Consider the following 14,698-nt stretch of genomic DNA (forward strand, 5'->3'; position numbering starts at 1 on the left):
AACGAAGGCAATATGGTTTAGTAAGAGAGAATGAGACACTAGAAACAAAGATAATATAAAAAGAAAAAAAATACAAATAAACCAAACAAGCAGCTAACACATTTAAAGAACATTGTTGAACTACGGAGAAAACATTATTTTATCGTCTTAACTGTGTAAAGAATGATGAATGTGAAGGACCTATTTCTGAAGATATGTCTAGCACTCCCAGTGAAGTGTCCGCTGCCACTTAGAGATTGATCATAAATAATTCTGGTGGCCCAGACTAGCCTTCTGTACTGCTGCTTTGCTTATTTTCTGGATTTCTGATTGACACTCTGCCTCAATATGCTGTCTTTAATCTATTCGTCTTTCTTATTAAAGATAGAAGTGGTAAAACTAATAGTTCAGAAAGTGATAATTGAATTATGTTTATGCAGTGCCAGTTCACAACATGTCATCTCAGTGCACGTTACAAAAAAGGTCAATTTAATCCAATGAAACATACATTCCAATTCATTCTTGTTATTAAACAATGAAGACAAATTCAGTTTGTATTTAAATTGATTTAAACATTTTTATCTAAGAAAACCTACAGACTGAATTGAGTGACAGTGAACAATTGTTTGCATTGTGTCATTGACTTTGAATCAAACCCCGATGGAAATGAAAACTCCCCATTAACAGGAAGAAAACTCCAGCAGAACCGGCTCCGTGTGAATGACCATTTGCCAGGATCGACTGGGGTTTGAGTGGAAACAGAAAAAAGGAAACCAAAGTGTCTTTTACAACTTCTATAACGAGTAAACAAACTGAGAGAAAACATAGTTAAAAGTTGAAATAACAGTAAATATTGAACATGAATGTTGTAGAATTGCCAGAGAAGTGCTCAGGTTTCTCCTCCAGGAGCCCAAGCCAATAACAGCATAAATATAGAGATATCTCACAATAAACTCACTCTAATTATAATCTTTATCAAAAAGGAACATCTTAAGGAACCTCTTTTTTTTACATCACTAGTCAGATTCAGCAGGGAGGTATGCGAACCTCCCTGCTGTTAGCATACCTCCCCAACACCCGAAGTGTTGCTTATATCCACAGCCTGCTTGGTCTCTACGTGGCGAAGCAGTTTGAAGCTTCATTGCCTCATTAGCAGCCGGTCGCCGCATGTTACGCAGAGCGGGCTTGTAATGTGGGACTCACCTACTGGTCCGGGATGAATCCATTCTCCTGTCTCTTCTCTGGGCCTTTTCCCATTCGCAAAGAATTGGGAGTGAGTTTATCTCACAATAAACTCACTCTAATTATAATCTTTATCAAAAAGGAACATCTTAAGGAACATCTTTATTTTACATCACTAGTCAGATTCAGCAGGGAGGTATGCTAACACTTCATTTCTTTAATTCTACATGGATTATCAGTCTGTTAAACTAAGAGATTGTTGGACTGCTTGTAAAGTGGGAGACTATGCGATCGTTTCTATCATGCATGCTGAAGACTTAGTGCTCTTGTGACCTTACAGTGCAGATATGCAACAGTTGCTTAGAGTGTGTCCTATGAAGTGCAGAAAAACCTCAGGTTCAACTCTGGAAAGAGTACTGTCATGACTGCTAGGAAGAAGATCAGAGGTAAACGTTTCCTTCCTTTTATTTGTCCAATCCGTTTCTAAGCGTGCACATAAAGAGAAGTAACAGAAAATCTATTATATCGATTCGCTTTATAGAGCGAATCTATGGTGCAACTAAGTGATTATAAAAAGGCTTTAGGACACCAAAGTCATTGTTTTGGTATGACCATCACAAAGCCTTGATCTTAAATTAGTGGGCAGATCTGAAAAGGCATGTGTGAGCAAAGCAGCCAATAAACCTGACTTGTTACAGCAGTTCTGTCAGATGAATTGAGCCAGAATTCCAGCAAACTACTGGAAGAAGGTTATTGTGGAGGAAAACGAAAATGTTGACCCACATTATACATTTAAAAGGGAATGCTACTAAATACTGAGAAAATGTATGTAAACTTATGATTTTGAAGACATTAATCAATAAATTGCATTAGTGTATGTGTATTTTTATTAAGTATTTGCAAACTTCTGGTATCTATCCATCCATCCATCTATCTATCTATCTATCTATCTATCTATCTATCTATCTATCTATCTATCTATCTATCTATCTATCTATCTATCTATCTATCTATCTATCTATCTATCTATCTATCTATCTATCTATCTATCTATCTATCTATCTATATCTATCAAACTGGAAATAATTTAGAGGATTAAACAAGGATTGCTGATTTATATGTATAATGTCGTTACATCTATTCCAATTTTGTGTTTTATAAATAATTGAGTTAATCTAAACTTGTCCTTAAGTTGTAATTATAGAGAATTTTTTACATGTAAAATAGGTGCAATGTCAGATTTAACAACATTATGACGCTGTCCGTTACCTCCAGTGCTGAAGCCGTTAGTTTCGCATATCATTTCATTATGTAATTTTTGACAGAGTTTGACTTTAATAACACTCTGTTTTAAAAAGTTTAGAATAAAATAACATGAGAGGGAAACGTAAACGGGGATCACACAAGTGGTCTAGTCGAGTTAGTTTGAGGCCAAACCACTAGTTTTCCTCACCGGCTCACTCCAGTCAGAGAGAGCGTGGTGTTGCATTTCCCCCGCTTCAGTCACTGCTACTCAAATTCTTCAACTCTCGCTAGGCAATATCCTTACGCCCGCAGAGCTGTTAAATGTTACATTACGTCGTGGGCGTAAAGGCTCCTTGTAATGGCGACCGTGCCGTAGATGTGCCTAGGTTTGTGAAAATGAAGCGGAGAAGAAGTTATTTCTTTTAAGTAAAACGCCGAGGTTCCCCGGAGGAGGACTTTGCGTCGATAACCGTCATCTTCATACGTGGTAAACAAAGCTGTACTTTTATACTTTTGTGCTCCCGAAATGATGAAGCTCAAATCAAACCAAACCCGGACGTACGACGGGGATGGCTACAAGAAGCGGGCAGCCTGTCTGTGCTTCAGGAGTGAGTCGGAGGAGGAGGTGAGCTCGGGGATGTTGCTGCTGGAAAGGCCATGCTAACACTAGCAGCAGGGGGTGTCTTCAGTATCTTGCGTATCTCTAAATCGATACATTTATTAACATGGTCACCATTTTAGTGATTACTGAGTTTAATTCCAAATTCTCTTTTTACCCTGTCTGTCTGTATGTTAACATTTAGTTTCTAGCCAGTACTTATGCTAGTGTTATATAAGCCTCTTTAGCTTTGGAAATGGAAACCCCATTGCATGGAGTTAGCTTAGTGCTAATGCTAGTTCTAGCATGCTAATTAGCGCTGCTGCTGCTCCGGGGAGCCAGCTGTCAGCTAGCAGCCACAGCCTCATCAAAGGAGTATTTGCTTGATTGCTGTGAGCCTCATGACGATAAAAATATGTATATTTCATTGACTGACTAAAATATTGATGTAATTTAAAAAACCATGTTAAATATATTATTGTGACGGCAAAAACAATTTGGGGGGTTTTTCCCACCCATGGTATGTTGCTGGAATAGCTTAAGCTATAGGATCGCCTTGTTGTGTTGGTCAATTCATTTCACATGTTGATGTACTTTTGTGAGATAAACTATAGTATCTTGAGTTTAAAGCATCGGACAATGAGAAGACATAAATCCACAATTTTTGCATTGTTTTATTCTGTTGAAAGTTAACAATGGCTACTCTGTTGTTTAAACCATTTAAGAAATTCGCATGCTTTCGACACGCAAGAACAGAGGTGTCTTTGTAAGAAAAACATTACCAGGAGAGCAGACAAAATAAGACTAAATCAGTTCCTCATCCTGGTCAAAGGAGGGGCCAGACTGTGAACAACATATGCCTCATTGATTTCAGGAAATGCATCATTATCTCACACACACACACAAACTTTTCCCAGGAACAGTAGTTTACCTGATTGGCTCGCAACCCATCCTCGCCTTTTGCCATATCCTACTAAATAGAAATGGATAATTAATTTCACTCCTTGCATTTCCTCTACATACAGATCTATCTGTGGCACCTGGCACAGAGTCACCTAAGTAATAGGAGGATTACATTTAGCATCTTAATTGGAAGGTTTTTAGGAAGTTCTATATTTTCTGTACTGCAAAGATAAGTTAAAAAGAACACAAAAAAGAAATTGTGTGGGATTCATTCCAGGTGCTGTTGGTGAGCAGCAGTCGACATCCTGATAAGTGGATTGTTCCTGGAGGGGGAATGGAGCCTGAAGAAGAGCCTAATGTTGCTGCAGCTCGAGAAGTGTGTGAAGAGGTCAGTTCAGATATTTTTTTTTTATCTCGTTTAATAGCCTTAGTCTTCACCTTTTCATATTTGTATTCTAACAGGTGTTAAATGTCACCCAAAAGTAGAATATTTGTTACAAGTCTTACATTTTCTGATGAACAAATACAAAACTTGTCTTTCTTCACTTCAACTAAAGACAAAAATGTTATTCTGAGAACAGCTTTCCATTTTCGTTGTGACAAATTGGTCTGAGTCGAGTGTAGGCTCAGAGGAGTGTTGTATTCCAATCATGATTGTATTTAACACTAGGAATACGGCCTTGCTCTCAGAATCTTTTTTGTTAATGCAGTCATCCTGTTTGCACAACCAGAGAGACTGGGAGCCTGGCAACATGTAAGCAGTATCATGGCATCATGTTTCAAGACAGTGTTGTGGTGTCATAAGGGTCACACTGAGATTAAATGCTAGCTGCACTAGCACTGCACCGTCCCAAAAATAGAAGAAAAAAAAAAGAAGAAAATTTGATTAAAATTTTTGAGAAGTTTTTAATTCTGCCTCTTAAATAACATGTTGCAGTTTTTATAATTTTTTGTAGAATTTAGTGGAAATGACTAAACTAAAATTCTGCTAATACAATTTATACACTTAAATTGTGGGTGTTCCACTCATTTTCCTGGACATTTTGATTAGAATACAAGCATTGATACTGAAGATGTAGAAGTTCTGTCAGCATTTGGCTCATGCCGGGCCCCTGACATGTAAAGCCTGTTCTTTGTGTGTGATCCATCACACTGATGGATGCTGATATAATCTCTTATCCTGGCTCTCATAGTGGCTGCCGGACACTGCTTGTTGCCAGCACATTTTCATTGACTCAAAGTGTCTAGCCACTACTATGGGTTATTTGAGCGCTTAAAGCAATCACACAGAAATATATAGTCATATAATCTATTTTTTTAGCCTTATTTTGGATGCTGGTGTAATTCTAATCCTTATGATCTTATTGTGATTACCCAGTGAGCGATTGCTTGTGCTTTCTGACTTGGGAGTGTTGCCAGATTCCATTCAGGACCCAATCGCAGTCCAGATGTTGCTCTGGCTTCATTTGTCTATTTACCCGCTCCTGGCCTGACCTTATTCTGTTATCAGTGATACGCCCCAATCCTGCACCATTAGGACACATTGCATAACTGTAATGCAGCCTCAGAACTGTCCATCCTCTTCCAAGATGATGACCCGTAGTTTTCAGTTACACAAATGCCTGAGTTGGGAGACATTTTCCACTTCATAAAAAAAAACATACAGGCTGACTTTTGGCCTATTACTTAATCCCTGGCATGGTTTATGAGTTTCTTTTGATGGGTCTGTTCTTTTCCATCAAAACCAGTTGAAGACTTGAAGTGTAACACAGAGGCCGTGGCGCAGTTTGTGGAGTCCAACGTTTATTTATAGAGTGAAACTGGAAGCTGAAGAAGCTTCAAAGATGTCAGCAAGCAGCCCGGCTCTGTATTTGAACCTCTCTAACTATTCACCTGGGGCTTAAGATGTTGGACGTATTTTTTATTTTATAGTAAGCCTGAATATTATGTTTAAGTTTTTGTATCTGGTGAAAAGAGGTTTTCTTAGTTGTAATATTGAGAGGGGAATAGAAATGTCTAACAACAAAGAATTTATTAAGTCTATATTTTGACCTTTTTGTACAATCTTGTATTACTTTAGAAAGATTTCTGTCAGAGGAGCTGCTTACAAACCGCATCAACTGAACAGGCTTGTTTCATGTTTTTGCTGCTCTTTAAACAAAGAACTAAATTGATCTGTGAGGCAGTAGAAATGTATCTGTTAGGTCATTCAGTATTATGTGATTTGTTAAACTAAAACTTAAAGATCATGTCATTCCAGAATACTACTTTGTTGAGTTTTACAATATAACCTGCCAACCTGTTCCGCAAAAGGTTGTGATTTACATTTCATACATTTTAACAGAAGTTTGTGCAAAACCATTATTTTAAGTTTGACATCTAACTTTCAGCTGATTTCTTATTTTGACATTCCGACCTGGTGTGTGCTTCGTTGAGGCATTGCAGAAAAGTGTGATCATAAATAATCTGAACATGGCTTTTACTCTGCATTTGTTATTTGGAGGACTGAACACACCAATAAAGGAGAGAACCTGCAGTGTGAAAACACACAGTCTTATGTAACGTAATCCACTGCAACACAAACACAAACTAGTTTCAAAATTACCATACCAATTACATCAGCACTCTAAATCCAGCTCGACAAAACACTCCGAAGTTTAGATGCAATGTTTATTTTTGGTTTGTCAGGCTGCATTACTTTGAATTGTCTTGTTTTTTTATTGTATTCATTTTATCAGAACAACCCATAATCCTCTTTTGTGGTTTAATTACCATGGTATTATTTTCCGACCTTTTCCTTCATCTTGCAGGCCGGTGTGAAGGGAACCTTGGGTCGCTTAGTTGGAGTATTTGAGGCAAGTTTCCTTCTGCTTCATGTGGATTGTGTGTTCCCCCCCCCCCCCCCACATTTTTAAATCTCAACCAAGTGGCTTGTGTGTGACTGCAAATAAAGATCCAAATTTGTAATTTTCTCCCTCAGAACAAGGAGAGGAAACACAGAACCTACGTGTATGTTCTAATTGTAACAGAAGTACTGGAGGACTGGGAAGACTCGGTCAACATTGGTAAAGCACTTTGTTCCGTGGTCAAAACAAGAATCACACGCAGTCACATGCTTCTCTGTGGCTTTGTTGTTGTTGTTTTTTCTCTTAGAACTCAGTCTCGGTCATATTGCACTTCAAGGATGTTTTAATTCCAGCCCTTGTGATTTTTATTTTTTTATACAAACTCTCTGCAGTCCTGATCATTTGTCCAATTTATTTAGTATTTAGTTTTCTGTATCAATTGTTCTTTCTGGGTGAACTGTATCTACCACTCATGTTTCTTTTCCTGCCTACAGGGAGGAAAAGGGAATGGTTTAAAATAGACGATGCCATACAAGTGTTGCAGTGTCACAAGCCCGTGCAGGCCACCTACTTCGAGGCTCTCCAGGAGAGTTGCCTGACCAGTAATGGAACGCCACTGGTGACCACGATAGGCGAGGACCTCTCACCAACCTACAGCATCAATCAGAGCTCCGTCTCGGGTATCAGATAACTAGAACCACAACTCTGATTTCCCCCTGGAGCTTTTGCCACCACTTGCGCTCTTACTTGTGTCACTTCTTTCTCTTCTCCTCTCTTCTGTCCTCTCTACTGTTTTTTTTTTTTTTGGTCTTTTTTTTCAGTAACATGGTTTGCCTTGCCAACTCCTTTGTGCCAGAATTGTGGCACAGACTTGATGACAAGTGTTGGGTGAATAGACTGAAACACTTTGTAAATGTAATTAAATGTAATTTTTGACCCCTGTTTTATTTTTCTCTTTTTACAGAAAATGCATGAAGTATCCCCTCATTCCCTGTCCTTATGCACCCTTAGTGTGGTGTTTAATGAATGCAAGAACTACTTTTTACTGTTGTAACGTAAAAGTGTATGCGTAGTGCTTAAGCTGAAGGCTTTCTGGTGGTCTTTTTAATGTCTTTTCCATTATTTTGGTTGTTTTCTGTGACTGAATGTGCCCATAAATGTTCTCCCTCCCTCGTTGTAAGGATAGGAAATAGTGTCTGTATCTGGAACAAACAGATTTGTGGGAAACGTCTTGCATGAGCACCATTAATGTCGCCTCGCTCACGTGAGTGACCTGATGTTGACTGTGCAACAGATTTGTGGCAAGGTCTTTGGCTTTTCTCCAGGTTCTCCTAACTGTGGTTTTTATTTTATTTTTTATTTAAGCTCAGCTTTTTAGCACAGCCCCTGAGTACTTCTTCAGTTTCGATAGACTTTCAAGTGTCAACTGTGTTTCTTTTATTTGGGAAGTTAGCCAAGCACTACAGGTTTCACCCTCAGGCTGAGCGTATACAGTAAACTGTACAGAGTGGAAGAATGTCAACTTATAATGTAAAAAGGATCCCTTATTCTCCTTGATGTATTTACCTCATTTTAATCACTTTTTTTTCCTATTCTAAATTTCTCTTGTGACGACAAAGTCTTCCTCCGCGTACTTAGAGGGTGAAAGTAGGTTTAAAATTATTTTTCAGAATTCAGCACATATCACTTAAGTTATTATAACCCATGTCCATATCTTACTCCTCACATTCAGTTTGGTTGAAAAACAATTGTTTACATTGCGTTTGTAACCTAGCACGGATGACTTTCGTGGGCACTTTCATTACGTAAATGGCTTTTTTTCTTTAGCTTTTTTTCTTTTTACCCTTATTTTTGTTAGCATTTAAATTGCATCCCCAGAAACACTCAGAACACCCGATTGACATTGAAAGTAATGGATCTGTAATATTGTCTTTGGCAAAGGTGCACAACAAACAAGCCTTGTACAGTTTGAGAACGTGTTTTTACTTGTAAAATGCTTTTGGATACTTTTTTTTTCCCTCTCTTGGTTTCTCTTCTCTAACTCGTCTGGCGACTCTCTCTAGCCGAGCTGTGTCACATGACCTCGATGAGTCGTGTGGCAGCAGGCTCAATACTGTGAAACTGGAGGCGCTGTAGATAGCATGCAAGAGGTTTTTATTGTAAATTGCTTATTTCTGTATAGATCAAAGGTGAAGAGTACAAATGACAAAACACCTCTTACACATCTGTGAGTGCTGTGTCATTTCAGCTGTGGCTGGAAATTTGAAAACTTTTGTTGGCTTTGGAGCTGTTTAGATTTTTTTCTGTGTTGATGTGGCAAACAGTACATCCGAGACTAAAGAACAACGAATGTGGTTGTGAGATAACGAGCCTTTTAAATCATTTAAAAATATAAAATCCCTTCCAATTCTCTGCTGTTAGGGTTTACCCATTCATTTTTTTTGGTTCAAATGTAAAACAGTCATTGCCATTGAAGTTTCCAAACTGCTACTTGGTTAAAAAGTTAGCAAGTCTGTAGTCTATGCATTTTTCTGTAGAGGGTTTCATTTGTTGCAACAAAAAAAATATTACAAATTAGCCAAATCAATGTTTGTGTTTTTACATATGTGCTAAACTCATTAAGCTTGTTTGAGGTAATTCTGCGCAGTTTAATTTCAATCATGTTTACTTTCCTATCAATTACTATGTTTAATACCACAGTTCAACTCTTAAAGACACAGATAAGTCTACATCTTATCTATAATTATGGTTAAGAAATAATAGCACTGAGTGAAATCTGATGTGAAACCCCTTACAGAAAATTGCATTGAGAACTGAAGCTTCATGAAAAATGTCGGAGAAAATGGAGCATCAGGATGTTCAGCGCTGCTGATAGAAATGTGTGAACCGTGTCGACGGTCTCCTCCTGCCTGAGACTTTGAGCAGGTTTTATTGTTGTGCATTTGCAGGGTGTGGTGGCTAAAGTCTTGCTTTATGATTCCGTACCTGGCAATAGATTTGTCTATTTGACCATTTATGTAAATGTGCTATTATCGTAAAAGAAAAGTCAGTAATTAACTGGGATTGAATTTGTTCGTTTGGTTCAGTTTTAATGATGGGTACTGTCAAAATGAATGTGAGGAGGATTTCCCTAAGTAACAGCCAACAATGTAATTATTAATGACCTCTTGTTTCTAACCATCACCTAACTCGGTTGTCTGTGATGAGCTAACGCAGGGGTGTCAAACTCCAGTCCTGAAGGGCCGCTGTCCTGCAGTTTTTAGATGTGCCACAGGTACAAAACACCTGAATCAAATGGCTTAATTACCTCCTCAGTTCTCCAGAGCCTTGCTAATGACCTAATTATTCTATTCAGGTGTGGTGCAGCAGAGGCACTTCTAAAAGTTGCAGGACAGCGGCCCTCGAGGACTGGAGTTTGACACCCCTGAGCTAACGCCTTGTATATAGGTAGAACAACCTTAAAACTAGAGGAAGCACTCTGGCTGTGGTTAATTAGAATTACTGTTTCTTAGTTGGAAAATTTCAGACTGTTCTGATCAGAGGTAATGAAGTCTTTAAATACAGAACATTGGCAATTATGGCAGAAATTTTCCACTTTTTCATGGGCTCTGTTTTATGCTGAAGCAAAATAAGAGCATGTTTGTTACACAACTGAATCTTGAAATAACGTCACTTCCTTTCAAAGTTTGAAGCTCGTTTGCTATGCCAGTGAAACGGCTCCATCTTGTGGCCATGGCAGAAGTATTAAAAGCACATCTCAACAGCTGAGGCTTGTAAACATTCAGTTTTCTTTATCAACTTGAATGATTGCAAAAAATGTTCTATCTAGTTAAATTAGGAAAACAAAAAACAAAGACCCCTAAAATACTTGCAACTGAATTACAAACATGTTCACTTCTAGAGTTCAGCCTGGAAGTTACATACTTGTAAACATTTTGTGTTTTTGTGTCACTGGAATATTGTTTTCCTCTTTTGTCATTTGGGACTGTGGAATAAAACCAGAGTAAGACTGAAGATTGTAATATAAATGTGCCAACAAATAAACACCAGTATTTCAACTTCTGTGAAGTGTCTCTGTTCATCTCAAGAAGTATTTCCACTTCAGGTTAAACATACAGTAGAATATTGTAGAGCCCACATTGAAAGATTAAAATCTACTTTTATAGTATGTAGAATAGTTAAATACTCATCTTAAACAGGAAAAATGGCAAATCAGCTTTGAGGTGAACTTTCTAACCCTATTGAACCATTTTGGGTATTTAACAGGCACGTCACTGGACACAACTAAAATTAAACATTTCTAAAGGCTTCAACTTATGTACAGATGTAAGTATCCATCTTCTGATTTAAAGTTTAACTTATCTGCACTGACATTTAAAAAGGCAGACTGGTTCTGGTGGCAAAGGGAAAATATTGGCTTTAAAAGCACTTTTGGTGAATAATGAATTTAACGAGTTGGCTCCTTTGGGCCTTCTGGATAAGTGATCATTTTGAGATATAGCCAGACTTTTTAACCGAAGCTTGTTATTCTATTCAGAAAACTGACTTCTGCCATTCAATCTGGAGGCTTAGGATGCAAGTGAATCAAGAAAAATCTGTTACAGTTAATCAGTTTATTTATCAATTCTGCTTGAGTGATGTCACCAGACATTAGGTCAGTAACTTAAATTAGTTTTACTTGGTCACAATGTACTAATGAAAACGGACATAACTTGGATTTTGATTCTTTATTTGTAATAAACAGTAAAATTTACTGAGGCTGTTGTCCTCTGCCGCGTCCAAAGCCACCTCTCTGTAACAGAGAAGTCCAGTCAGTCGAAACAGAATCAATTTACTGCAGCCACAATGTTTCAGCAGGGACTGTTAAAAGTTCTGAACAATAAAACCTGAAAGTACTTACAAACTGGAACTCTGTAGCAGCTCCAGCGCCAGCCTCTGCCTTCTTGTCAGCACCAGCTGAGGAGAAAAAGGTCAAAATTAAATCTATATATTCAAAAGCTTCTTTTTGGTTACTTTATCACATATTTGACAAACTGGAGAAATGTGCCTTGCAACACTTTCTTAATCTTGGAGAAAATTACTTCCATTGAATATACTAAATAGATAACAGAAATCAAGCCATTGCAGTTACTGAAAGTGAGCTGAAACATAAAAGTTGGATATTTTTATTTTAAAATAAAGTCTGAATGCTGTATTTTTTTTTAAGATAATGATTGAATTGCAAACATCCCATGCGGAATAACTGGCTAAAAAGACTAAATTTAACACCAAATCCATCCCGCCCAGCTATCGACACTAAAATGTTCAGGTTTACATACGGGGTGCAGCAGATCGCCTGTATGCGTCTCTGTCAGCCTCGCCACGGTTGAGGCGGGCGGGTCTCTCTCCCTCCATACCTGCACAAAGAAAAAAACACAGAAGAAGAATGTTTACATCCAAATCTACTGTAAGACTTGGATGCGATCACTAATAAGTCAGCATGGACACAATTTGGCCTTTGGTGTTTACAGTTAACTTCTGAAGATTTTTAAATATGTTACTGAGATGTTTTAGAGCTAAAAAGTGTCAATGATTTTTGTGTGAAGATGGTTGGTTTGTTCCACCCCAACAACATAGATGTTCAGAATTGGAAATGGTTGTTGAGGAAAATAAATATTCTCTATTTCCTCAAATTTTGGATTTAAAATGTATCAAATATTAGCAAGCAGGATTTACAATGTAGATGCCTAAAGTTAAGGCCCTGCTTAGTAATTGTTAAACTATGACAGTTCTCCGTTTACAACATAATTATAAAAAAGTTAAGTACTCCCAATAATACTTAATCACCTCAAAATCTAAGTATGAACTTTGACACACCTGCATTATACTACAGTGTCTTCAGCAATCTCAAACATGTTGATAAGCATGAATCACATTATCACAACTGTTTCACATTTCTGCAGGTAAGCACCACCAATACAATTTAAAGTAAAGTTAGGTCATTAACAGACAAACAAAATAACTGTCTGATGTCACTCAATTCTTCCTCGAGTCCAGTACTTTAATTATCAGTGGTGTATCGATTTGTGTAGGATATTTTCTTTTATATCACCAAAACATGTGAAAGTTCAATCATCAGTTTCCCAGCCAGCACTTAGCAGTGGCTTTAATATCTCACCCTTAGGCCTGGGCCTGGCGGTCTCAGGGCGGGTCTGGCGGCGCAGGGTGGCCGGGACGATCTCAGGGGGAAGGTGGAGGAAGTCTCTCAGGTACTGGATTCCCTCATTGGTGAGATACCAGTAAAAATGGCGCCAGGCAAATTGCTCCTTGACGTACCCACAGGATTTCAGCGACTGAGAAAAAAAAAAACACAAGTGAAAAGATTAAATCTACTTGATGCAATATTAAATTGCCTTTTATCCTACTAAGAAGTTTTACATCTGATCTCAGGATTCACCATCACCAAAGCTGCTGAGTTCAGTTCTAAAGAGGAACTGAACTAAACTCTTCCTGTCCAGAACGAACTTCTCTGACCAATTAATATGAACCTAGCAGTCTTACAAATCTCTTCATTTTAGTGTCATTCAGGCTTGTAATAATGTAGAATACTGTGGACATTTACAACACACTTTGCACATTGATTTCATTTCTTTTGCTTCTATAAATCTTTCAGATGTTGACTCCACTGCATCTGCACAGGTTTTTTGTAATTGTTTAAACTTTTTTGAAATCCTTTATACAAACTATATGTAAAAGCTCTTTAAGTCATCAGCTGAAAAATTTTGCATTCTGTAATTTTACTGTGAATTTTGATTTAGGAAAACTTGTATGGAACAAAAAAAATCTGGAAAGCTGTGGTTTTTGTTTATAACCAGTTATACTCAAACATTGCATAGCAGCATTTTCCTCAAATGCTGCAATAATTACAATAAAAGGACACTGTTCTGATAGTTTCTAAATATTATTTCATAAGCTACGACATGAACTTGCTGCTAGCTCTTAATCCAGACTTTTGGAGCCACTGAACTACACAGGAAATGCCAGCTTCCATGAGACAAGATGTCCATTTCTACAAAAACAGGTATTCTCTCCTGGTATACAAACTTATTACAGATTTTTAAGCAACATCCTTGAGATCTGATGTAGCTAAAGATGGATCACCATCACCAAGGGGACCCGGGTATTCCGGAGAAGTGTTAAAACTTGTGTTCAGCCGTCTCACCTGCATTGCCTTCATAACATGAAGGTTGGGGACATTCTTGTCAGCAAGCTCGGGATGCTTGGCAAGGTGGACGTCTTTCTTGGCCACCATGACTCCCTCTTTAAAGAGGAGCTCGTAGATAGCAATGCGGTTCTTCTTGGGCATAAGCATCTGTGCAAAGTGAGAAGGCAGGTTTCACTTTCCTCATGTTTTAAAAAACACAAATAAGCTATCGTTTGCTTCAGATATTAACATCAAAAGCAGGACATTTTTACACACTTTACAGTTTAAAACAGACGCCCGCGTACAGGGGCAAACATGGCAGCCGGCCGTGATAACCAAAGCCGGGAATACTTCCTCACTCCAATACTAAATATCTACAATTTTGGGGTGTTTAGGACTAAAATATGTCAGCCATTTTAATCACAACAATAACAGAAAACAAACGCCAAAGAGTATTTTCTTCTAGAACCTGAGATGTTAAAGATTTATTTAGATTTTGACACCATGTCTAGCTTTACCTTTCCACAAGAGAAGGGACCGGAGCCGGAAGGAACGACTGTCCTTGATCAGGAAGGTATATGCTCCGAGCGCGAACTTGTTCGAATATGCTGCCCCCTGCTGGTGTGGTGGTGTACCACCAAGAAATTGTGAAAGTCTGTGCCTTCAATTGGAAACTATACGTCCGTAAATATGAACATCTTCTCTGTAAAAAATTTTTTTTAACAGTTTAATTAGCACTGTTTCCAGTTTGTGGTGTTCCAG

The 14,698-nt window shown here is 38.0% G+C and overlaps 2 protein-coding genes across 2 annotated transcripts; one reads left to right on the forward strand and one right to left on the reverse strand.

The window, feature by feature from the left end:
• The first annotated feature begins 2,588 nt into the window (after positions 1-2,588).
• On the forward strand, positions 2,589-7,689 carry nudt3b (nudix (nucleoside diphosphate linked moiety X)-type motif 3b). The gene is made up of 5 exons (XM_008409024.3): positions 2,589-3,031; positions 4,185-4,295; positions 6,718-6,762; positions 6,888-6,972; positions 7,248-7,689. The coding sequence occupies exons 1-5, from the start codon at positions 2,933-2,935 to the stop codon at positions 7,442-7,444; spliced, it is 537 nt and encodes a 178-aa protein (XP_008407246.1). The 5' UTR covers positions 2,589-2,932; the 3' UTR covers positions 7,445-7,689.
• Positions 7,690-11,465: 3,776 nt separating this feature from the next.
• rps10 (ribosomal protein S10) lies at positions 11,466-14,606 on the reverse strand. The gene is made up of 6 exons (XM_008409025.2): positions 14,455-14,606; positions 13,955-14,104; positions 12,911-13,085; positions 12,072-12,149; positions 11,654-11,709; positions 11,466-11,545 (listed from the first exon to the last, which is right to left on the reverse strand). Exons 2-6 carry the CDS (start codon positions 14,102-14,104, stop codon positions 11,504-11,506), a joined length of 501 nt encoding a protein of 166 aa, XP_008407247.1. The 5' UTR covers positions 14,455-14,606; the 3' UTR covers positions 11,466-11,503.
• Positions 14,607-14,698: the final 92 nt, after the last annotated feature.

This window comes from Poecilia reticulata, chromosome 5, assembly GCF_904066995.2.
Source record: "Poecilia reticulata chromosome 5, P_reticulata-male-v2, whole genome shotgun sequence".
In the NCBI taxonomy this organism is placed as follows: Eukaryota; Metazoa; Chordata; class Actinopteri; order Cyprinodontiformes; family Poeciliidae; genus Poecilia; species Poecilia reticulata.

What these genes read in the sequence shown, in the direction of transcription:
- nudt3b (XM_008409024.3), top strand. Translation starts at nt 2,933, where the DNA reads ATGATGAAGCTCAAATCAAACCAAACCCGGACGTACGACGGGGATGGC. An exon ending in GGAGTGAGTCGGAGGAGGAG is followed by an intron (nt 3,032 to 4,184) that starts GTGAGCTCGGGG and finishes GATTCATTCCAG; the next exon opens with GTGCTGTTGGTGAGCAGCAG. An exon ending in GCTTAGTTGGAGTATTTGAG is followed by an intron (nt 6,763 to 6,887) that starts GCAAGTTTCCTT and finishes TTTCTCCCTCAG; the next exon opens with AACAAGGAGAGGAAACACAG.
- rps10 (XM_008409025.2), bottom strand. Translation starts at nt 14,104, where the DNA reads ATGCTTATGCCCAAGAAGAACCGCATTGCTATCTACGAGCTCCTCTTT. An exon ending in ATGTTATGAAGGCAATGCAG is followed by an intron (nt 13,086 to 13,954) that starts GTGAGACGGCTG and finishes TTTTTTTCTCAG; the next exon opens with TCGCTGAAATCCTGTGGGTA. An exon ending in CTGCTACAGAGTTCCAGTTT is followed by an intron (nt 11,546 to 11,653) that starts GTAAGTACTTTC and finishes TCTCTGTTACAG; the next exon opens with AGAGGTGGCTTTGGACGCGG.